General features: G+C 50.0%; 2 protein-coding genes across 5 annotated transcripts in view; one reads left to right on the top strand and one right to left on the bottom strand.

The window, feature by feature from the left end:
* NINJ2 (ninjurin 2) overlaps positions 1-20430 on the top strand; it is a 96045-nt gene extending 75615 nt beyond the window's left edge. Inside the window, exons 1-4 of one of the 2 annotated variants that reach the window (XM_045830620.1) lie at positions 15871-16151; positions 18589-18820; positions 19303-19486; positions 19963-20430. In XM_045830620.1, the coding sequence (XP_045686576.1) occupies positions 18655-18820; positions 19303-19469 (333 nt within the window). In that variant the 5' untranslated portion in view covers positions 15871-16151; positions 18589-18654 and the 3' untranslated portion in view covers positions 19470-19486; positions 19963-20430. Of the gene's footprint in view, positions 1-15870; positions 16152-18588; positions 18821-19302; positions 19487-19962 lie in introns of those variants that run through there. The other variant, XM_045830618.1, reaches the window with a different exon arrangement.
* Positions 20431-21140: 710 nt separating this feature from the next.
* The window catches only part of B4GALNT3 (beta-1,4-N-acetyl-galactosaminyltransferase 3), a 101003-nt gene continuing 97891 nt past the window's right edge, over positions 21141-24252 (bottom strand). For all 3 annotated transcript variants that reach the window (XM_045830647.1, XM_045830648.1, XM_045830649.1), the window contains one exon: positions 21141-23318. In XM_045830647.1, the coding sequence (XP_045686603.1) occupies positions 23210-23318 (109 nt within the window). In that variant the 3' untranslated portion in view covers positions 21141-23209. The remainder of the gene's footprint in view (positions 23319-24252) is intronic.

The following is a 24252-nucleotide window of genomic DNA, read 5'->3' as shown; positions in this document are numbered from 1 at the left end:
AGCCCAGGTTGTCGACGTGTGTGGGGCTGGGCACTGTGAGGGTGACAGGGCTATTTTTGCCCAGCAGAGTGCTGTCAGCAAGTAGGAGGTGAAGAGTGATGCTGCAGGCAATGCCACTTGAACCTTGCCAAGGGCTGGACTCCAACAGCCTAAGGACCTGAAACTGTCTTCACTGTAGTTTCACAAAAACTGTGGGAAGGTGGGGGGCCCTAATGACTCTCACATCCAGAGACAGGAGTCAGAGAACATGGAGATCTCCACACCATTTTAAGAAGAGGCATCATCCACTATAATCTTTTTTCCTCTCCCGTCTTCCTGTAATTTTGATCATAATGCATTGTTTCCTACCTGCTTGGAAGTGATATTGTCTCAGGTTATGCTCAGCAGTGAGCATCTGTCAGAGAGGACTTTTGCCCCTGACATGCTTCCAAAAGCCGTGGTGCAATGGCCCTGGAAGACTACTGTAACTGGCACCAGGCAAATAGGTACATGAAAAGATTGCCAAGGGTACCCCTCTCTTTACACAAGAGTCACATTCCTGAAAAGTGGTTCATTCACTAAATCCTACTGGGCTGCAACTCTGAGAGTGAGATTCCAGGCTATGAGTGCATAGGGGTTGCCACCCAGCTTCAAACACAGGGTGTTATCCTTTATCCCTCCCTTTCCCACACCCTCAACCTCCAACCATTCAACAAATCCTGATGGTTCTACTTCCTTAACCTGTCTTTGGGTGGTCCCATTGCCATACCCACCATCCCTGCTGTGTGTCAGACTCCCGGGTCACCCTGGGACTCCTGACTCCAACCCATCTTTGGTGTTGCCTCAGTAGTCATCCTTCTAAAATGCTGCAGTAAGGGTGCCAGTCATTGAGGAAAACCTTTATACTGCTCCCCACTGCTCTCATGATAAAGTCTAGGTACATTATCAGTCCCCTAGTCTGTCCCACTCCCCACACCTTGTCAGCCTTCTGCCTTCTATCCCTATCCAGGGACTGCTTTGGTCCTGAACTTGGAAACCACTGCATCTTTGAGATTGCTGACACCTCATCTGCTCATCTTTCAAGGTTGAAGGCTCCCACTAGCTTTCCCATCTGTTGCCCCCATTAGAGAAGCTCCCTGAGGGCAGGGGCTGTGCTTATCAGTCTTTTTTTTTAAATTTATTTATTTTTAGAGAGGGAAGGGAGGGGGGGAGAGAAAGAGAGAGAGAGAGAGAGAGAGAGAGAGGGAGAGAGAGAGGGAGGGAGAGAAGAGAGAAACACCAATGTGCGGTTGCTGGGGGCCGTGGCCTGCAACCCAGGCATGTGCCCTGGCTGGGAATCGAACCTGCGGTGCTTTGGTTCACAGCCCACACTCAATCCACTGAGCTATGCCAGCCAGGGCGCATTTATCAGTCTTCATACCCTCAACATCTAGCAGTGCCTGGGACTCAGTAGGGACACCCAGTATATGCTTGCAGATAAATGAATTAACAGGGGAGAGATTTGTTCTTTATCATATACTTAACTTTATTATATTTTTCTGTATTAGGAAGGATGATGTGTTGTCAAAATTCAAAATAGGAAAATATATAACTTAGAAAAATTCCTTATTGTGATATAAATTCCTTCCATATTTTTCCTATGCTTATACTAATGTATAGTAATATAAAATAGATATGTTTAATATTTTGTTTAGTTTTTACCAATATAGGATCATATCATATTCATAATGACTTCCCCACTAAATGCATTTCATATATCTTCCCATGTTTATGTACAGGGATCTACCTCATTCTTTTTAAAGATATATGTACTATTTCATTGTGTGGAGAAAATGTACTTTGATGAGTGTGAGGGGGCTCCACCTGCAGAACCACCCCCCACCCCATCTGCCATGGATGAGAATAAGTCTACCAAGACATGATCTGTTTGGGGAGGAAAGGTGGTCGATCTCTCAACGGAAAAGGGCCAGGAGCCTGTTTCTCAATGGCCTTTAACTGGGTTCAGTTTGCACAGGAATACACATAAAGCTCATCAATCATTGTCAGGCAGTAAGGATCAAACAATAGATAACATACAAAGAACTATGAGGGCTTATTCTGAGTCAGGGTCAGATAGATAGCTATAGGGCCATAAAACTTTGGGAAACAAGCTCATTTCGTGCTTGGACCCTTATCAGATAATTGAGGGCATTCTTAGTAAAGCAGATTTCACAGGATTTTATGCATTCTTTCTTAGGCCTGATCACTGGGGGAACCCGCCCTCTCCAGCACAGGACTGCACCGCCCTCTGTCATTGTTTCAGGCTTAAGTCAGGCAGGGGATGTAAGGCAGCCATGAGATTAGGAGACTTCTTGAAGACAGAATGAGGACTCAGGCTTTCTCAAAGCTGAGGGGCAAGGGTCCATCACCCCCTTTTTCTATAGTCCCCCAAGTCCTTCCCTGAGGGCCCCTTTGTGACTCTGCCTGTCTTAGGTCGTCCCTCCTTTAAGGAATCTTACCCATCATTGGCTAACCAGTCATCCACCCGGGGCCAAGCGGGGTGAAGTAAAAGGGGCAGAGGTGGTGACCCTGCCAGGGAGATAAGCTTTGTCTTCTTAGTGGCTTAGGGTCTCCCAAGGTCACTCACTCAGCCTTAGCCATCATGGGGTCAGCTTCTGAAACCAAGCAGGGCGGTTCCCAACAGATGAGCATTTTCAGTGAGGAAAACCCCCAGAAGTGGACCTATTAGATAAATTATTAGGAATATTTTAATTTTTACTAGATAATTGCCATATTATCCTTCAAAAAATAACATAGTAATTTGGATACATTTGGCAGTAATTTACACTTACATTCCCACCAAGGGTGTGAAAAGGCTCGTTTATCTACATCTTCACTAATATTGAGTATTGTCAGTCAATCAAACCTTTGCCAACTAATAGGAAACATATGCACTATAGCCATTTGTGATGCTTCTTCAGTGGCTTGTTTGTTCATATGCTCTATTTTTCTATTAGGTTCACTTTAAAGACCTCAGCGAGTATCAGGGAAATCAGTCCTTTGTCCTGTGTGTTGCAGTTTTTTCCTCATTTGTTTTTTCTTCTGACATTGTATGGTATGTAGCAGTGCAGGGAGTGGCTAGAGCACAGAATCTGCGGGCAAACTAATTGATAACCTTGGTTTTGCGTCTAAATCACTAGTTGAATGACCATAGTTTAGTCCAGGGGTGTCAAACTCACTTTCACGGGGAGGCACATCAGCCTTGCCACTGCCTTCAAAGGGCCAAATGTAGAGCTCCTTGCCCCTAGTTAAGGAGTAGTTACATTTATGCAGTCCTAAAATTATATTCGGCCCTTTGAAAGCAACTGCAAGGCTGATGTGGCCCCCGGTGAAAATGAGTTTGACATTCCTGATTCAGTCACTTAACCTCTGGTTCCCCACCTATAAACTGAGGAATACGAATGGCACTTAACTCATGGACTATTATGAGAATGAAATGAGTTAATGTATATAAAGTATTCATCATAGCTATTATTATTATTATTATTATTATTATTATGCATTTAAACAGTTTTAATTTTTATGCAGTCAAATTTATTGGTCCTTTATGGCTTCTGGATTTCAAGCCATGCTTATAAAGTCTTTCCTCCTTCTAAAATTAGGAAAATACTCACCACGGGCGCTGTTTAAAGGAGTCTGTGGGGAATCCTTTTGCAATATGGATCTTCCTCCAGCTCCTGTTTTGCTGTCCTGTAAATTAATCTGTTCACACACCAGGACTTTTTAGAAGCGGGGGTGGGGGGGTACCTCTGTGTTTACATCATGTCTGAGGACTAGGTAAGGTTGCCTTTGAGATTGAGCACTGGTTTGGAAAATGGGCTGTACTGGCTGTAGATTCGTGTCTATGAAGAGTGGGCCTGGGCAGGTCACCCCCTCCCTTCACATACTGAACAACTGCTACTGTCAGTAAGTGCCAGCCTCGTGCCGAGCTTCCTGCACTGAAGGAGTTCACAGTCCAGCGAGACAACAGGCAGACCGTCTCACGGAAGGCGTGACTGAAAGCCTCATGGTGAAAATAACATTGTTGATGGGAGGAAGAGCAAATGGCGAGGAGGGACACAGAGGACATTCCAAACAGTGGGGACAGGTGTTCAGTCACTGCTCCACAAATATGTGCCTACCTCCAATGCATCGAGCCCTCTCCCTACTCCTGCAGGAAGGCACAGGGACAGAGAGGACGGGCTGAAGTGTTGGAAAGAGGTGGGGAGATGAAGAGCAGTCAGAAGCCAGGCGATAGCATCAGACTAAGACTACTCCTTTCAGCTCTCTAGAACTTAAGGAGTCAGATGGTTTGAAGAAAGTGACTTCATTCTTGGGTCTCACTTTGCTCACCCTTATGTATGAGTATGCAGCCTTGGCTGATGTCCTTAGGCCGCTGTGCAAATTGTACATGATCACATGCATGCAAACATTCTGTCTTGTACAACTAAAAGATTTAACACCCTCAGGGCACTTTTCTGGGCTAACTGATAACTGAAGTGGTTCCTGCCTAGGGGCTTCCCTGTGGGTTCAGCCTGAACTCATTCTCGGCTCATCCTGGGCCTGCTTCCTGCAGAGCATGCAGCTTCCTGTTGGAGCCCAACCTCCGGGTTCCAGTCCTGCCCTGCATCCTCTGTCTTGAGTCTTGACTCTCCCTCATCTTTTCGTTGACTCGGGTCAGGACCCTACTTCAATACTATTTAACCCTGACAAAGATACTCCACCATAGGAAGGGCTGAGTCTCCTACCCTGACAGGTTTTTAGCAGCAGGATTAGAAATTGCCCCCTGGCACCTACAATGTCCTTTGGCCTTGTTTCTATCGGACACTGGCATGGGCCCCTCTCTGTCCCTGGCAATTCTACAGCCTGCTCATTAGTAAGGGTTAAAGGTTTAGAGGTGGAAAGGGTACTCCACTCCTTTGCACACCACTAGGGCCAGGGATGGCATCCTCCAGCGGGCAGTGGTGGTTCTAAAGCAAGCAGGGTCCTGGAGGTCTAAATGCCACTGTAGAGGACAGCCTCACACCCTAGGCCTTACAGTCCAATGCAAGGGGCACCAAAAAATGCACCTGACTGTTAGGGAAAGGCTCCCACCACTGAAGGTGCCTGAGCTTGTGTGCTTTGCCAGTACTCCATCCTGGCCCTTGGGAAACTCTGTGGTGTTTTGGCACCTTTATTTAAGAGGCTCACTCCATTGTCCACTAAAGAAAATAATGAAGTACAGAATCTGGCTAGTTTATCCAGATTCTGGAGGCCAACCTTGACCCAAGAAGCCAACAATGAGGCAGTCACTGGATTTCCTAAGGCCTGTGGTCCTCTTGGCAACAAGAAATCATAATAGTTTTTTCCTGCACTTACTGGTAGTCTGGGCTGGCTTGACGGGACCTGTTCAGAAGGGCCCAGAACTGAGAAGGGTCCCTACTTGGTTTAATGCTCTAATGCGGCCATCTTGAAATTCTCATTAACTTTCAACTTGGGAGCCTACATGTTCCTGCACCCTGCACATCACTGTGGGTTACATTAATACTCACTTGGAAACTTTTTTTTAAGGTTTTACTTATTTATTTTTAGAGAGAGGGGAAGGGAGGAAGAAAGGGAAAGAAACATCAATGTGTGGTTGCCTCTTGTGCATCCCCCACTGGGGACCTGGCCCACAACCCAGGCATGTGCCTGGACTGAAAATCAAACCAGCAACCCTTAGTTTCACAGGCCAGTGCTCAATCCACTGATCCACACCAGCCAGGGCCATTTGGCAACCTTCTGCTAGTGTGTTTCCCAGCCTATCCCATTAGGGTATTGGTTCCCAAGGCCGGGACTCTGTGATTACCAGAGAAAGAACATTCTGAAGAAGGCTTCTTGTCCTTCAAGATCAAGCTGATATGGCATTGATGCCCCCAAGGTCTCCACTGAGTTTCCCAAGTGGATGTTCTGCTTTCCCACTTCATTTGTATATCTCACATGACACCTGTCCCTTCCTACAGTTCATCACAACCTCCCCATCTAAATTATCCCCTCTCTGCCATGCCCTCTGTGTTCTGACTTGCCTAAAATAGGTAGATACTCAATCAATGTTTGTTGACTGACTGGAAAGCACACAGAGCTATCTTCTCAGTATAGAGTACAGGACCTAGTACACAGTGGGTATTCAGTCATCGCTGCTGACTCGCAGAGCAGGCCAGGTTGTCACACCACATGGCTGTGCCCTTGCCTCAGCCAAGGCGTCATACAGATGCTCCCGCTCTCCACTTCCTACACAGTAGGGACAGAACAGCTGAGGTCCAGACTGGTGCTTCTGACCTACAGGGTTTCCTGGTTGGAGCTAGGAAACTGTAGCTACCCATTCCTTGGTTCCCAAAAGTGCTGGGGTGGGAGGATTATTAAGAATCCCTGATATTTGCATGACACTTTAAAGTTTGCAAGCCACTTTCATAAACATGATCCTCAAACTGTCCTATACATCAAGACAAACTCTTAAATACCTATAATGTGGTTGTTGTTTAAACATTTCTTCTTTTACTGCTCATGATCATTGAGGAAAAATTTGAAAACACAGATAAAGCAAAAAGGAAAAAAATGATTTCAGATCCTAGTACCTAGAGATGACTTAATACTTTAGTCCATATCATATCAGATTTATCTATGTATATAAATATATATATTTTGTAAGATTTTATTTATAGAGAGAAGTGGAGGGAGAAAGAGAGGGAAAGAAACATCAATGTGTGGTTGCCTCTCACGTGCTCCCCACTGGGGACTTGGCCCACAACCCAGGCATGCGCCCTGACTGGGAATTGAACCGGTGACCCCTTGGTTCACAGGCTGGCACTAAATCCACTGAGCCACACCAGCCAGAACTACATATCTATCTTTAAAAGTAGGATAATACTAGTGCTGTTTTTGTAATTTTATTATTCCCATTTGACTAGGTGGCTAACAGAGGTCCCTGGTCACACAGCTGTGGCGGGCAGGGAGGGAAATGAGTGTTATACTCCTGAACCAGGCTGCTGCCCAAACTCCAAAGTGGGCTAGAGAGCTGGATGGATCCATTTTATGGCTGTGGGAATGAAGCCAGGCAAAAAAGTGCTTGCTCTGTTTGGGCTTAGGAGGAAAGACCCCAAGCTACCCCATGGTGCACCCCGGGTTCAGCTGGGTTGGGCTGGGCCTGCCTACTCAAGAGTCCCCACCTCTGCAGACCCAAACTTTGCCTCACAGTAAATAATTGCAGGGACAACAGGGGTCAGCTGTCAGGCAGGGGGCCCAGAGGAGCAGGTGCCAAGTGGCAGGATCAGGCTGTACAGAACTGACCCCAGAGAGCAACTGGATATCTGCTTGGTGGCCTTGGGGCTCATACTCTTGGTATTTTTAGAAAGGGACTGAGGACACGGCAGTGGCCAACAAGTGCGGTGCTGCCCTGGGGCATTACCCTGGGCTATAGGAAAGGTGCATCCAGTCTGGTTTTGGAGCCAGTAGCTGAGGGAAGGACTAGCCTGCCTACCTTTCCTTCCTCTTCCTCTCCTTCCTGAGCACACGGTACCAGTCAGATATTGTGTTGAGTGAGAGGAAAGATTTCCTTAGGGCTCTGGCCTTCCAGGAAGATGGTAAAGAGCAAGAGCTAAACTGGGCTAAACTGGGGTTTGCAAAATAGCACCATGGTTAAGAATTTGTTGGTTCTGGCTGGTGTGGCTCAGTGGATTCAGTGCCTGCCTGTGAACTAAAAAGTTGCCGGTTCCATTCCCAGTCAGGGCACATGCCTGGGTTGTGGGCTGGGTCCCCAGTGGGGGCTCTATCAGAGGCAATCACACATTAATGTTTCTCTCCCCCTCTTTCTCCCTCCTTTCTCCTCTGTTAAAATAAATAAATAAAAATAAAGAGTTTGTACTCTGGCCTCAGACAGATCTGGGCTTACCTTGAGTCTCCTATCTGCAGCTGTGTGACCTCAGACAATTAATCTCTCTGAACCTACGGTTTCTCTTGTGCCTGCACATGGTAAATCCTGAATAAATGCTGAATAAATGCAGGTATTAGAGGCTGCAAGTTTGGAAGAATTTGGAGTGTGGGTTGTCTAACATGTTCAACACTTTCTGTGGATCTAGCTTTGGAGAGTTTGGCATCCCTTCGTGTACAGACTAGACCATACAGAGGCCTGTCACAGTGAGTGGGGAAGGGTGGTGTCCTCTCATTTTACAAAAGAGGCTGAGAAGCACCAAGGCTGCCTGACCTGCTGCAGGCACTGAGAGAAGTGGCAGCCAGACTCGGTTCAGACTACTTGGCTCCAAGCATTCATTCTGTCTTCATTTTCCCCAGACCCTGGCTCACGACCTCAGAGCTGCTGCTCAGAGCCCCAGAGTTGGGTCTGGGAGAATGGGGGATTTTGCACTTCACCACTGCTTTCAAGTTCTGAGGAATGGAGGGAGAGAAGGTGCAAGAACCCAGGCAGGATCTGCTAGGCCAGGATGGGGAGAGCAGGGGACTCCTGGGGCTTGGCTGCTGGGCAATCCTGACAAACTGCTTCTGAGTACAGGCCTCTTTGGATTGGCTAAAGCCAGCTGGGGACATCTGCCACAGAGCTGGCCAACCCCTGGCTTGGATATAGTGATTCTAACTTGATTTCACAGCCCCTGGAGCTGGGCTTCTTCCAATGAGTGCAGCAGCTTCTCTTCCGCATCTGTAGCCTGTCTCGTCTATGCCAGAACCCAGAAACTCAACCACAAGGACAGTGGACACACACACTAATGCTGTGCTGAAGTGCTGAGGGCCATCGAGAGTCTGCATGCCCATGTAAGACAGCCATTTCCTGGACCACCCAGTGGGCTCCATATAAGAGGGCCACGGTGCACACGTCACCATGGTCCTGCCTCTTAAGCCCCTTCTGAATAAATACAGGGGGTGACAAATGCATCATTCATTCATTCAGCATGCCAGGCTAGGTGCCAGCTCTGGGATACAGCAGTGGACAGGACAGATAAAGCTCTTGTTCCTGTGAAGTTTATCTACTGGGGTAAGATTGAGAAGGTCTTGTCATCTCCTGGCTTCCTCCATTATATACTTTGTTCTCTGCTAAGCCTTGTCATTTTTAGGGGATGAGGAAAACAGGGATATGGGGAAAGCAGGGATCTTTGTTGTATCCTAGATGCCTAGCACACGACAGGAACTGAAAACATGTTTGTTGAACTGAACTGAGGAAGAATCTTGGCAGGCTCTCGGCAAGGATGGATGGAGTGGGAAATTCACCACCACTTTCCCGTTTTCCCAGATATGACCTATTTCATCAGGTCTCCTCACCTAGACTGTAGCCAGAGATTGTAGGCAGAGTTCTTACTGCTTCTTATTCTAACTGTATGCAGTTCCAAGGAAAAAGTTGTTGCCTTTTGGAAACATATAATCAGTGGGGACATACAAAACTCACACCCACCATCATGTACAATATTGATATTTTGCTTTTTTCCCTTAATTCTCACTCGAGAACCTTTTGTCATTGCTTTTAGAGAAAGGGGAAGGGAAAGAGAGAGAACCTGATACTTTGCTTTATAATTAATTGTTCTGAAAGTCATTTTTACTTACCTGTGTTTAGGCCTCCTATCTGGATTTAGGTTCCACCACAAAATCTAAGGTTCTACAAAACCAAGAAAGACTTGGTAAAAACTTCTGAGTGGAGACATGTGGGGGATCTAGTCTGATAAATGTATCAGACCGTTGTAGACAGACCTGTGGTCCACAGCTGGGCAGCCATGGACACTGGGGAGATGAGCTGCTGGAGCAGGATTGCTTCTGGCACAAAATACCTGAGCGCTATTCAGTGGAAAGTTCTAGAGAGATTATCTAGACACACTTTAGACTGGTGTCTCCTTTTGAGTTTACACAGCCTGTGCTTCCAGGGACTGGGTGGTAGAGTGGTAATGGATGCAGGCTCCGAGCCGTCCTGGGTTCAAATCCCAGCTCTAATACTTAACAGCTGGGTGGTCCTGGGCAAAATTACTGAATTGTCCTGGGCCTCAATTTTCTCATCTGGAAAATAGGTGTTGTTAAAAGAATTCAAGGACAAAATCCATATGCACATGGCTAGCACTGAGCTAGTAAGAGAGAAAGAACTGCCAACCACTGCAGTCTGGCAGCGTGGTGCAGACCAAAGGCCCTCAAAGTTGAGTTTGCATCAGAACCACCTGGAGGGCTTGTTAAAACACAAATGACTGGGTTCTACCCGAGTTTCTGACTCTGCAGGTCTGGGGTGGAACCTGAGAATTTTCATTTCTAATAAACTCCCATGTGATGCTGTTGCTGCTGCTGCTTCAGCACCATGATTTATGAACTATTGGTATACAAAAGAAAGAAAATATTTTAGCATTTTGACACTGGTACCATTCTTTAGTATCTGGTGACTTTGGGAAGGTAATCTCCTTGGAGCTCAGTGTCTTCACTTGTAAAATGGAACTATTTATACCCACTCTGTGGGGGCGTGCCTGGCATACAGCATTATCATTACTTAGGGACTGTTGTTTAAATTTTAGCTCAGTTTGTTGACCTTGAAAGATGAGTCAGATTACAACATGCAGAGACGGGCTGGGTAGGCTTGGGGATGCTGCTGAGAGCCCCAGAATGGGGCCTGATGCGAAAGCACCCAGGAGCAAGGGGCTAATGCAGGAAGTACTCTTGTTTAAGGTGTGCACTGGGAGAGAGCAGAAATATTCTTTGGAAATTTTTATGTAACATCCATAATGAACTTTGGACCCTAACAAATCAGTATTTCCTGAAAGCCACTGACATGGTGACCTCGTCCACGGGAGGTGGAAAATGCTTCCTCAAGAAGAGCAAGCAGGCCCCATGGGGTTCCTATTCCAATCCCTACACCATCCTGTCCCTCCTGCACACGGCATCTCCTTTTTCATGTAGTCTCTGTTTTTTTCCTTTTTCTTTTTTTTAATTTTAATTTTTGTTCAAGTACAGTTTTCTGCCTTTTACCCCCATCCCAGCCCACCCCCCACAGTTCTCCCCACCTCCCTCCCATTTCCACCCCACCCCACCCCCAGTTTTTGTCCATGTGTCCTTTATACTTGTTCCTGCAAACCCTTCCCCTTTTTCCCTGAAATTCCCTCCCCTCTCCCCTCTGGTCACTGTCAGTCTGTTCTCAATTTCAGTGTCTTTGGTTATATTTTGCTTGTTTGTTTGTTTTGTTGATTAGGTTCCTGTTAAAGGTGAGATCATATGGTATTTGTCTTTCACCGCCTGGCTTATTTCACTTAGCATAATGCTCTCCAGATCGATCCATGCTGTCACAAAGGGTAGGAGCTCCTTCTTTCTCTCTGCTGTGTAGCATTCCATTGTGTAAATGTTCCATAGTTTTTTGATCCATTCATTTACTGATGGGCACCTAGGTTGCTTCCAGCACTTGGCTATTGTAAATTGTGCTGCTATGAACACTGGGGTGCATAGGTTCTTTTGGATTCATGTTTCAGGGTTCTTTGGATATAATCCTAGCAGTGGAATTGCTGGGTCAAAAGGCAGATCCATTTTTAGTTTCTTAGAAAATTCCATACTGTTTTCCATAGTGGTTGTACCAGTCTGCCATCCCACCAACAGTGCCCTAGGGTCCCCTTTTCTCCACAACCTCTCCAATACTTGTTTGTTGATTTGTTTATGATGGCCATTCTGACTGGTGTGAAGTCCCCTTTTGTTAGAGAGAAACCCTGACGAGCTCTTGGATTCATAAAGGGATACAAGCCCTTGGGTTCCTGGTTCCTGGCAGGTTGAGCTCCCCCAGGGTCCACGGAGCTGTTTCCAGGGTCCCCCTGGTGGATTAGGGAGGCACTGCAGACTTTCCCAGGGGAAGCCCTGTAGAGTGCCACTGGCTGTGAAGCCTGGGTTTGCAGCCTGGGGTAAGGGCTGGAGCCTTGTAGCAAGACTGCCCAAGGCTCCGAGGAGATTTCTGGACTGGTTGGGTGTTATTACCGGAATAGCACGCAAAAGACACCCCACCCTAGGTGAATTAGAGACTGTTGATTTTTAAGGGCGAGATCCACTGCTCTTGGCACTGGGAGGTTGCAGTCAGAGCACTTGCCCCAAACAGAGGCCTCCAGGGTTTAGGCCTTTGCAGGGTTTGGCCTGAAGACCAGTGACAGCTTCCATCCTGAGTCATTCATTCCATGAGGCAGGATGCTAGGGGAGAAAGGGCTGTCCCAGGGCCAGGGGCCTTGAGGCAAAGATTCACTGTCCAAACTCAACTCCCCTCACCCAGCAGCCATTGGCTGAAATCCCACCCTTGAGACCCTTTTTAAAAAACTGATTTTAGAGAGGGAGAGAGAGGAACATCAGTTTGTTGTTCCACTTATTTATGCACACACTGGTTGGTTTCACGTGTACCCAGACAGGGGATGGACGATGCTCTAACCGCCTAAGCGACCTACCTGGCCAGGGCCTTTAAAGACCCTTTCTTTTGCCCTTTTTGAAAAGTCTCTTTGAAGTAACTCTTTCAAATAAATAAGAAGTCAATCATTTGTCATGTATTTAATGTGGCAAGTCACTGAGCTAGGCCCCATGGGGACCTGGGAATACAGAAGATGGAGTCCTCACAGTATAAAGTAGGTAGTGATGGGCCACCTAGGGAAGTCTCAGCAAAGCCCAGGCCAGCATGAAGCAGGACAGCCTTTGCACAGGGCCTGCATGGAATGTATGGTGAACGGGGTCGAGAAGGAAGGGGAGGCTTCTTTGGAAGTGGGGTAGCATGGGGAAGAGAGGCCTTAAGTCCTGGAGCAAAGGGTGGGGTGTGTGCAGGGAACAGTGAGTAATCTGGTGTGGCCCAGTACCGCTGAGCATCAGAGAGCCTGGCAGAGGCAAAGCCCAGAGGAGGGTTAGCTCTCTGCCCCATCCCCCACGGGAGGAGGAGCAAGTACCAGTCCAGAGAGGGGGTAGAGGCCAGTTGGGAGCATCCACACTGCCCAGTCACAGCAGGGAGCATGGAGACCCAGGGTCGATGGGCTTGTTTGAGGATTTACTCTGAGATGTAAGTCTGGTGCAGCTTGAAGACAAGACTCATCGGGAGCAAGAAGAGAAGGGTGTCTGACGGGTAGAGGAGAGGCATTTCAAAACCCACAGGGCAGCTGAGAAGGGGCAGCTGAGAAGACAAAAGGTGCCTTCAAAATCTGGGCTGGGACAGGCCCTGAATCAGAACAGAGGGTTTAAAATGCCCCTAGGCCCACAGGTGGGAATATGACACTAAGTAGAAGAGATTTTCTCTCATCTCATATTTGTTTTAATACTTCAGTTTTCAAAGCACATTCACCCACATCATCTCACTGATCTCTCTGCCAGCACTCTGGGCGAAACAGGGCAGGCGTGATTTCCCTTTCACAGAGAGGAAAGCAAAGGCCTGGGTAAGATGAAGTTATAGCTTCTGCTTTATTTTAACCTATTTATTTTAACCATTGGCCTTTTGGGGTTGCATATTTGTTTTTGTTTTAAATTTATATTCTTTTTGCATAGTTCAAATATTCACACAGTTCAAAGTTCAAAAGGTACAGATAAAATTCTCTCTTGTCTCAACTGTTCTCCCAAGTTACCTCCCAGCAGTTTGAACCCAAGCCTTCTGACTGGGTAATGGTGCCCTTTCTGCCACACAGTGGAGGGGCTCAAGGACATGGCCCTTCCCACCCCCTGTAAATTCAGGAAAGCCTAATGCAAATGCCCCTCAGGTAAAGGTGCTATACCTCCTCTTAGCAAGTGTATATATGTACCCTTATGGGACTATTTAACTGTCTCCTTTCATCTTTAAATCCTAAACTCCTTGGAGCCAGGGAGTACGTCTTCAATTTCTGGGTGACAGCAGAGCAGGGGTTAAAATCACAGGCTCCGGCCCACAGAACACGGGGATAAGAACTGTGCTGTGTGAACTTGGGCCAGTTACTCAGGCTCTCTGAGCCTCTGTTTTTGCAACTGTGATAGTTGCGTCCTCACTAATTTCACAGGGCTGTTGAGGGCTGGATAAGATGGCGCATGTCCCGAGTTTGACCCCATGCCAGGGACAGGGACCGAACTCTGTAAGTGGGAACTACTTTCATTCCCAGTGTATCAAGAACCTCTTGTCCGTGCACACAGCACGACAGACCCAGGTACCCTCTCAAAATTCATTCTGACACAGGATTAGGGATCTCAGGCACCTAATTAAAGGCGACTTGGCATCATACTCTACCTAGGCAGGGATCTGCCCATCCTTTTTATGGGAAACCAGCCTCCCAAAGGCCTGGATTGTTGCCATCTCCTTTTCAGGTGAGACCTGGCTTTTCTGGATGGTCAGTCATGTTGAGACCAACAGAAGGGGCTACAGGCCACTGCACCTCTGAGCTTATTGTGTCTATAGTCCTGAGTTTGAAGTGATACAAAAGGTGGCTGCCATGTGGCTTTTCTCAGGGCTGACAAGAATGACTCATCGGAGGGTTACCGATGCCCAGGACAAAGTGACTCACTAGACCTGCCCTTGGGCCTGGCTCTACAGCTGTCTGACCTTTGCCTCTCAGGGAAATATTCTTGGCCCCTGATAATTCTCCACTGAAAACAGGGAGCTTCCCTCCCCTACAGCGCTCTTTGTTAGAAGAGACCCAAGGAATCATTTATTCCAACCCCACCTGACTTCCGGATAAGAAAAGGAGTGCAGTGATGGGACCAGGCTTGCTCCTGCATCTTGCCTGTAGCAGGACGAGGATTCAAACTGGGGTCCAGGGTGCCTTCTGTGCTGCGACAGGCCCCTGCCTCCCTGAGGCTCCTTCCCCACAGGGCACTCACTCACTGTGGCCACGGCTCCAGGGTCTAAACACTCCAAGCAGTGGTTTCCAGGGCCCTTTAAAATCTTGTTTCCAAGAAACGCAAAATGATATCTTGGAACTTGTGGTCTCCATTGACCATAATGTCAATAAACAATGTAAAAATATGTTTACTTTGTCAAAAGAGGCATTCCTTTCCTATCCAACAAGTTTTGTAAAGAAACAAAGATAGCATAGGCCAACAAGGATTAAGGGATAAAGAACTGTCTGGCAGAACAAGGGAGCAATCCTTGACTTTGAGAGCTGGAATCCACACCAGCCTGCGGAGCTGGGACTTGGTGGGAGCACCTTCCCCAGGGAAGTCTGAGCTGGAACCCAAGAGTGAGAAAGAGGGAGGGAAATGGTGGTGATGGCAAGTGCCTGAGAGTCAAACTGGGAAACTGCTGCAGGGTGTCTGTCATTTCCCTAACCCGGCATCACCACCCCCCCCAAACCCCCACAATCACCAGACCCAAGACTTGTGTTGCCCAGAACCTTCGTGTGCTCCAGGAGGAAACTCTGGATCTTCTCCCATCTACCCCACACCAGCCCTTGCTCCAACCTCAGGTCATCCAAAAATTCCCCCTGTTGTTCAGGTGTGATTCATTCATTGATTGTCAGGATTTGAAGAGGCTGGCTTTCGCAGGAGTGTCTGCAATCAGGACTTTGGAGCCTTTGGCACTGCCTCCAGCTGTCCTGCAGTAAAAGTGTGGGTGGGGGGGCGGGAGGAAGGGCCAGTGGAATGCCTGAGAGACAGAGAGGATCATTGAGAGACAGACCTCAGACTAGGAAAAACAGGGGAAGAGCTGTCTTCCCTTCTGGGGAGGAACAAAGTCTCCTTCAGTCTCTCTATAGCCCCCAACCATCCAGAGATGAGATTCTCCTATTCTGTATATGTGGAAACTGAGACCCAAAGTACAAAGCCCAGAGGCAGAGCTGGGCCCAGAAGCCGGGAGTCCTCCTCCCTAACAGCCCCTACTCTGAGGAACCAGAGGAAAAGGACCAGGAACTAGGGCAGGGTAGGTGGGTTTGAAGGCAGGGGAGACCCCATAAGGTCTGGCAGAGTGGCCCTGCAGGCTGATTCAGGCAGGCCTCAGGCACCTCCAGAGCTGCCCCTCAGCCCTGGGAGGGGACTGGGGCCATGGGAGGAAGCAGGCAAGGCAGAGATTCCCAGTCCGGTGAAATACTAGTGAGTCACACTGGGTGGCTCCACAGGCCGGCCCAGCCCACATTCCCGGGTCTTTGTTCCCAGCCATCTGGGCCCAGCCTTAAAGGGCCAGCTCCTAGAAGCAGCAGAGAAGGCCACCCTGCCCATCACCCAACCTGCCACCTCCACCGTCCTCTTGTTGGGTTGCTCCTCATCTCTGGGTAGTGGGGTAAGGGTGACACCCTACGGGATTTGGGGGTTGATCCTGTCAAGTCCTCGGGCTACAAGGGAGGACCCTCAGGTCATTTCAGCAAGCCCTTTGCCTCAGGGCAGGGCTGCACCTAAACTGGCCTAGAAGGATTAAGAAAACTTTCCCTCCCTTTCAAAGCAACTTCTTCCAGGGTTTCACAGTCAGGTCCCTTCTAACCACAATCTCACTTGTGGCAGTTTGTGCTGATTGCCCACTCGGTCCTGGCCCAATCTCAGCACTGGTTTATCCTTGCTGAGACCTTCCATTTAGGTTGGCCTTTCCAGACTTGTGAACCAGGCTGCCTGTCCTGGACCTCCAAGGGGTCCAGGTTTCACACCAAGTCTGACGTGTCCAGGAATTCTTCAGGGGAGAAACATCCTGCCAGTCCAGGGCAGCCCTGGTGCCTGTCACTTCTTTGGATGCCATGCGCCACCATGTGGACATTCTGGAGAACTGGTGCCTTCAGGAGACTGGGCGGTGGTGGGGGCGGGGTAATGGGAGTGAGGGGCGCCTTGCGGAGCCTCCCACCAAGTTATCGACTCTGAAAAAGCATCCTCAGTTGTGAAGCAATCTTTAGCTGGTACAAATGAAAGTGAAAGCAGTCCCTAAATTAGAGAGGGAAGGATGAGGCTCTAAGATCAATTTAACAACAGAATTCTATAAGTTCTAATAAAACTTACAAATAGCAGTATTTTTGTTGAGGCTTGGGGACATCTCTGTGTCCCCCAAGTACCTACTACCTCACACACTATTTGGGTTTAAGGTTATGTCCACTGTTAACATACAGATTTTCAGAAAAGGGATTTTGTTCCTTGAAGCTTTTTAGAGAGAGAGAGGGAAGGGAGGGGGGGAGAGAGAGAGAGAGAGAAACATCAATGTACGATTGCTGGGGGTCATGGCCTGCAACCCAGGAATTTACCCTGGCTGGGAATCGAACCTGGGACACTTTGATTCCCAGCCCGCGCTCAATCCACTGAGCTACGCCAGCCAGGGTTGTTCCTTGAAGCTTTCATAGCAATTTCACAATTTCTGTGATTTTGAACTGAGAGCTGGGTTTGGCAGGAAAAGAGCAAATCTTGAAGGGCGAATTGGAGGGTAGAGCAGGGAGAGGAGTGGGCACGGCCGGCTGGGGAAGCCTGGCTTCCAGGCAGAAGCACTTCGAATTCTGAAGAGACTTGGGGCCGCCCCATGAACTGTCACTTAGTATGTCCTTGGAACCCAGGACAAACCATTGCCAAATGGGCAAGGGGCACAGGCTGTAGCCTTGGGGTCTTTGTGGGCTAGTGGCCTTGGCACCCTGGCCAGCTGGTGCTGAACAAGCCCGGCATCGAGGAGCATCCAGGACCCTCTGAGACGCACCTATCCACCCACCCGACAGACACCCTGTTGCGGGCACCTGCTCGGGTAGCTTCCCTACCGCAGGCTGTAACTTCTCCCGAGGTCCTTCCTTTCTCTCCCTTCCCGTACTCTGGTTCAGTTCCCTATCACCCTGACCCTGAGTCAACGCCATAGCTTTCAACAGAGCTCCTGCCTCTGGGCCCTCCCTGGCCAATCATCCCAAGCAGCACTTCTGCATTAATGTCCCAAAAGTGTACCCAAGTTCTCTTGAGTGGCTGCACATTGCCTGCAGTGCCCAGTCTGAACTTGGCTCACCCCGAGGTCCAACCCACATGCCCTGCATTGTGACTCCCTCTTCTGGAGTTAGTGACTTCTTGAAGATAAGAGCTCTGTTTTACATTTCAAAATCAAATCAAAGCAAATGTAAATTATGCCAATAAATCCTAGCCAGAAAATAAAAAACAAATTCAGAGATTTTGACACACACACACACACACACACACACACACACACACATGCATCTAGACGTGTGTCCATACCTGGGCCTGTGTTTGACCACAGGCGAGTGTAAGCTGGGCTGCATGCAGCCCAGGTCTGAGGGGCTGAGGAGGGGCTGTTTCCTCAGCTCGTGATCCATTCCCATTCACTAAGCTGTGTCCTGCTTCCAGGGGCATCGTTCTGGGAGAGAGGTGCCTTTCTTATTCCACCCAAGACTCCCGCTGTTGTCTTCTGAAAGGCTTTCCTCTCAGAAGAAAACAGTGGCCCTAGGCCATGCCTGGCCCCTGCAAAACGGCAGAAAGTGAGTAACGTACATTTTACAAGCGGCTGAGGCTCCTCCCAGCATTCTTCAGCTGGATGTGTGAAGGTGCGAGGGAAGGGCGACCCTACCCTCTGTAAAATATATATTACATGACATTATTCCAGAGTTCCTTTCAGGCCATAAAACTGAGGGTGGTGTTACCTGCTCCTGGCCAGTTGGAGGAGAGCTTTAAAACCTCACTCTTCTTTCCAGTTCCTCAACTGCTTCCCTCTTGAGCCTCCCAGGTAAGCCTGTGCTTTCTCCCTTACAGCCTGGGAACCCTGACCCCAGCAGAAGCCAGCCCATCAACCTGAACCATTATGCCACCAAGAAGAGCATGGCAGAGAGCATGCTGGATGTGGCTCTCTTCATGTCCAATGCCATGCGGCTGAAGACGGTGCTGGAGCAGGGGCCATCCTCTCAATACTATGTTACCCTCATCACCCTCATCAGCATCTCTCTGCTCCTGCAGGTCATCATTGGAATCCTCCTGGTGGTCATTGGTGAGCCCAGGCCTGGAGTTGGCCTTAGGGCATGCCCCCTAGTGGGAAGATGAGCCCCTGGTGTCTCCCAGCCATGCACTAACCTGGTGTTAGCCCTCTGCACCTACAAATGCCCAAGTACCACCTGCACAGTGATGACAAGCACCCTGCTCTACCTCTTGGTGTTCCCTATGGTGGCCGAACGACAGTCCCCACTAACTCGTAGCTGAGTGCCACACTGCCCTCTGTGTGAGTTCCATCCCCACTCTCAGAAGACCCACTGTAGCTTCCCAAACCCCACCTCTGTGAAGCACCACGTGGTCACCCTCACACTGGTCAGTGAGGGAAGAGCCATCGAGTGCAGCAACACCACCTCCCTAGATTTCTGTCACATGGATCTTGGAGCTGCTGGACTTTTTCTGAACTCCAGTGGGTGTTGTGAGGGAAGCTCCAGGCTGTGGCCCCCACCCTGACTTTTACCTCTCACCCCCACTTCTCCATAGCACGGCTGAACCTCAATGAGGTAGAAAAGCAGTGGCGACTAAACCAGCTCAACAATGCTGCCACCATCTTGGTCTTCATCACTGTTGTCATCAACATCTTCATTACAGCCTTCGGGGCACATAAGACAGGGTTCCTGGCTGCCAGGAGCTCAAGGGACCCTCTCTGAACTCAGCTGGGACCCAGGTGGGGAATGACGGGAGGCCCTCGGGCCCAAAGGCTTTTTCCCACCTCTGAGGGTTTGGGGTAAGAGAGAAATACTCGCCAAGCAAAAGGATAAGGCAGATCTGGGGCAAGGAGGGAGTCTTGGAGAAGAGCTGGATGGGGACTTGGAAAGGCCCTCTGCACTGTTAACAGTGCTTCTTCTTCAGGTTATAGGACCAGGTGTTTCCACAGCCTGAGAGGGGTGGGAGGCAGTGTGGTTAGTGGTTGGCTCTGCCCCTCCAGTAAGAGGCAAGATGGAGAGTTGAGATTTCTTTTTGTGGTCCATGAACCAACAGCAGCAAAAGCCCTTGGGAATTTGCTGGAAATGCAGACTCGCAGGCCCACTCCAGACATACTGAGTCAGCATGTGCGTCTTGAAGGCTGCCAAGGGAATAATCAAGGGCTCGATGGAGTCTGAGAACACTGCCCTCACTGCCTCTTCTCTGTGTCCCCCACAGGTACTGGGCCTGGAGCTGCTTCCACCGCTTCCTCCCTGATCTGCCAGGCTGATGGGCACTTCCTGCAGCTCCCAGGAGTGCCTGAAAAGGCAGTGTTGATGCTTGCTTCCTACCCACAGCACCTGAATGAAGAGGGGGCTGTTATACTGGTCTAAGTGAATTGCATCTTGGTCTAGAGCCTTGAGCTCAGACTGGGGCAGTGCCAACCCTCCCTCCCGTAGCGCCTGCCCCTGAGGCAGTCTGCCTAGGGCCCAGTCCCACCAGCTTTGGGACTCCGGTTCTGACTACTCCATTCCTTCCCTTTGTCCCATCCATTCCCAGGTAAGATGGGATAATTTCTATCTATAAAAGTTTCTGCAACTCTACTGAAGTCATTTTTTATGTCTGTAGTTGCATCTGAGCTGCCGTCTCCATCTGTGTCCTTGGAAGGGTCTGAAGGAGGAGACTCCAAGCCTGGATGGAGAGAAAGCTTTTAGTCACCCGCTCTCCTCTGAGTTGTGCTCCGAGTCAACTTCCAATGCGCCGCACACCTTGGACTAATCACTGTCTGCTACGTCAACGGCAGATTAGTGAATTTTAGAACAACGCATGTACGCACACTCCTTTTCGAGACCCACTGTAAATCTATTCTAGTTTTCATACTAGTGCCTTTTTGGGGGCACGTGTTTAAGCAATAGAAATAAATTTTGATGTATGCCTATACCAAATATAACCAGGGACGTCAATCTGCACCAGTCAAGCATCAACAGGACGTTCTCAGCTCAAGCAGAAAGGAGTTTTGGGTCGTCTGCTTTTTTAGAATAAGCCACACCTCAGCTCCTCTCCACTGTCCACCGAAACCATTTTTGGCCCCATTTCTAGCCGTGTTCACCCAGGGTGTTCACCATCCTCGCTCCACTGAAACCACCCATCTCCACTGATCTGCCAGACAGAAAACGCCCGGTGTAAGGCTCAGACTCTGAGGTCCTCCTGCAGGAACAGCACGGAGGGGGCTGTCTGCCACACGGCTGACACCAGCTAATGGGAAAGGGTGGAGGGTGTTGTGGAAGGGTCCTTGGCACGTGCTTCACAGAGGCCTGATGGTCAAAAGACAAAGACATGAACGCTGGGCCCCTCAGCCCAACCCTCTACCACCATGATGGGTGACAGGAAAACAAGAGCCATTCTGTTTTCTACGAAGATGCTGTATTTAACGCTTTCCCTCCCAGCGTCCCAGTCCCTCCCCCACCCCAGACATTTCCCTACAGGGTAGGAGCCCTCGCCAGGTCCTCCCCCTTAAGGCAGATGGTGTGGAGGTAACAAACATCACACACAAGGCACTGGCCAGGGGCAGAGGGGGTGGTGGGCAGGGCGGGGAGGCTGGGCTGGCTCCTCTTGTCTGGAGACGTGAAGCAGGAGGGCTGTCTGGGCGGGCTCAGGTCTCCCTGGGAAGACCCAACGATGAAGAGTGGCCCCAGAAAAAAACCTAGCACCCCAGCTGGCCAACTGCAGCTCTAGCCTGCTCCCCACAGACCTTCACCAAAGGCAGTCAGTAAGCTGGAGCAGGGACCCTAAAGAGCCACAGCCCTGGGGGCAGGTATGGGCATCCATAAGCCACTGAGTCACTGAGAAGTTCTTGTCCTTCCTGATTTCTTATGACAGAGGCAAAGATTCTCTTCGAGCTCGGGAGTTCTCAGTAGACTCATTCTCCCCCATGCCAAGTTCATGCTCTGGGTGACTACAGAACCCGTCAGGTGGGCTCTCCAAACGCTGTGCCTCAGACTGTCACAGCGTGGAGCCTGGGCCCGCTGCCGACTGACCTCCCTTCCTCACAGCAGGCGGCCCTGTGTTCGCCTCCCTAAACAGCCACTGGAGTCTAGGATCCAGTGTCCAATGCACCACTGGTGAATTCAGCAGCAGCAGCAGAGGCAGCAGCAGCAGTAGAAAAATGCCCAGGTGCAAAGGCACCTGGGGATCATTAGTGCAAGATAAGTGTGTGATCATCAGGTGACGGAAAGGGTGGCCTAGACTACAAAGACCAAGGGCTATTTTCCCTGAACTAGCTTCACTTTTCAGCTCCTCCTGGCCCCTGCTCCCTTCCACTTGGGGAGGAGATGTCAGAACGATGTCCCCACCTCCCCAGAGGTCCCCAGACTTGTCACCCTGCCGCTTCCTACCCTGGTCCCGGTTTTTATGGTTCGGGTTCACCCACCCCTTCCTCTTCTTCCACTCAAGGCCACGGCTGGGGCACTCCCTACAGGAGGGCAAGTCCGGGGGAGCTGTGCTCAGTGGACTCAAGCTTTCCAGTTCCCTTTTCATCCCTTCCTGCTGGACCCTGCTGCTCCTCTCCGTCTAATCATGGTTTACTTTCTCACACCCACATCCTCTTCCTCTCGGCCTCCTCCACCTTGCCTGTCCTGCTTGGCCTAGGTGCCAAACATGAGGACGAGCCCACTGCCCACCGCTTCATCTCCCAACCCTCTGTGGCACCAGGAGGACGATGCCAGTGCTGTGCCTCTGATGGGTCTGAAGCAAGCACTGCACAGAGGGTAAGCTTAATGCCCTGGTTGGTAGCCAGCTGTTTGGTGGCTACCTGGGAGAGATGCGCGTGTCCCTGGAAGGCATGAGCCTGTGGTGGAGCGGAGGAAGTGCTCCTCGCGGGGCCAGCTCCTCTGGTTATAAATCAGCTCTGGGCCCAGGGCCGAGGGACACAGCTCTACACAGGAGTTCGTCTGAGGTATGCAAGTGGGGATGCTCCCAAAAGGCACCACTCCACTCCCCTCTCGCAGTCCATGCTGGGCCTGGACATTTACAGTTTTTCTTTTCTGATTTAAAAATAAAAACCAATGAAAAATGTCCAACCGAAGAGCTTCCCGTTCCTGGTCACTGCTCCGGCTGTGGAGGAGCACCAGGGGGAGGCTGGCACGCACCTCGAGGATCCAGGCGGGTGTCACTCAGGCAGGCCCCTTCCGGACCTAACTGCACAGCCCACCCAGGAGCTGTTCCACCTGTGACTGAGGGAGCTTCCTCCTGGCCCCCCTTCCCCAAATCCTTCCTCTGGAGGCCCAGAGGATGGAGGGGGGCCTTAGCAGCTGTTCCGTGTGAGGGGACAGCTCCTGTGGAGTGGGGGTGTTAGTGCTGAGGCCTCTCTGGGCCCAGCAATGGCTTCTGCTCCCTCCTCACTCCCCCCAGCAGTCAGCAGGCTGCTGAGGGAGCAGCTGCAAGTCAAGGGCAGGAAGTTGTTGGTCCAGCGGGCCACTGCTCAGGATTACGGCATCTTCATCTGGCGGCGATTCCACATGCCTCGCTTGGAATGGAAGTGATGGAAGAAATTCCTGAGGGAGAGACGTTCCACTTCCAGGCCTGCTTGGAGGATCCTGAGTGGGGGAGGGGCAGGATGAGCCGCAGAAGCATGGGAGGCAACTGGGCTTAACAGCCCTGCTCCTGTCTTCCTGCTCACCCCCACAGGGCAGGGGAGCAAGGTGCAGTGCAGAGTGTGGGCTTCGGAGCCAGACAGCCTGGGCCTGAGCCCCAGCTCCACACCGTGTAGGTTATGTTTGTCGTCTCCCAGAGCCTCAGTCTGCTAACCTCTAGGAAGAGGGTACTAACGGTGCGCACCCACTGGAGGGTGGGGTGACGACCAGATGGTAGGCAGGGGCGCGCAGCACGGTTCCTGGCACTCAGCCAGCAGGGGACACATCACAGTGTGTCACAGGGGCAGAGGGCTGAAGCAGACCTTGTCCCTAGCCCTTCTCTGTTCCTTTTCCACATGCACAGCCCACTTAGATTAAAAAATAATAATAATAAAGTAAAATACTAGAGAGGCCTGTACTTTAGGCAGGGTGGAAGTTACTGGAATTTGAAGCAGTTTCCTTCTCCCTGGCCCTCGTAGAGGCAGGAAGGTTGAGAACTGAACCAGAGGCTGCCTCTTCCCAGCCCGGCAGGAAGACCACGGGCGGAGGTGACACTGGGCCCAGCTTCTGTCCACTTTGGGAATCTACTTGGATCTGGCTAATCTCATATAAGCTCCCTCAACCTCCCTCTTTTGCACCTTCAATTCTCTTAGTATCATCATTTTCCTTTCCTTTCTTCCCTCTAAGGAGAAAATATAAACATATCCAGTTTTTAAGCCTCTGATACTTACTAGCTGTGAGATTTGGGGCAAGTTATTAACTTCTCAAGACTCACTTTTCTCATTTGGAGGTTTGGGGAGGAACAAACGAGGGAGTGGGTGTGAACCACCCACCGGCACAGAGGTGCAGTGATGGGCGGCTGCGTCTCTCAGAAAGAAGTGTCTCTCTCCCTTGTCAA

Source organism: Phyllostomus hastatus, unplaced genomic scaffold (genome assembly GCF_019186645.2).
Source record: "Phyllostomus hastatus isolate PE091 unplaced genomic scaffold, TTU_PhHast_1.1 phas_contig_152, whole genome shotgun sequence".
NCBI lineage: Eukaryota > Metazoa > Chordata > Mammalia > Chiroptera > Phyllostomidae > Phyllostomus > Phyllostomus hastatus.
The sequence above is the reverse complement of the archived record's forward strand: the minus strand, read 5'-3'. Positions and strand labels throughout refer to the sequence as shown.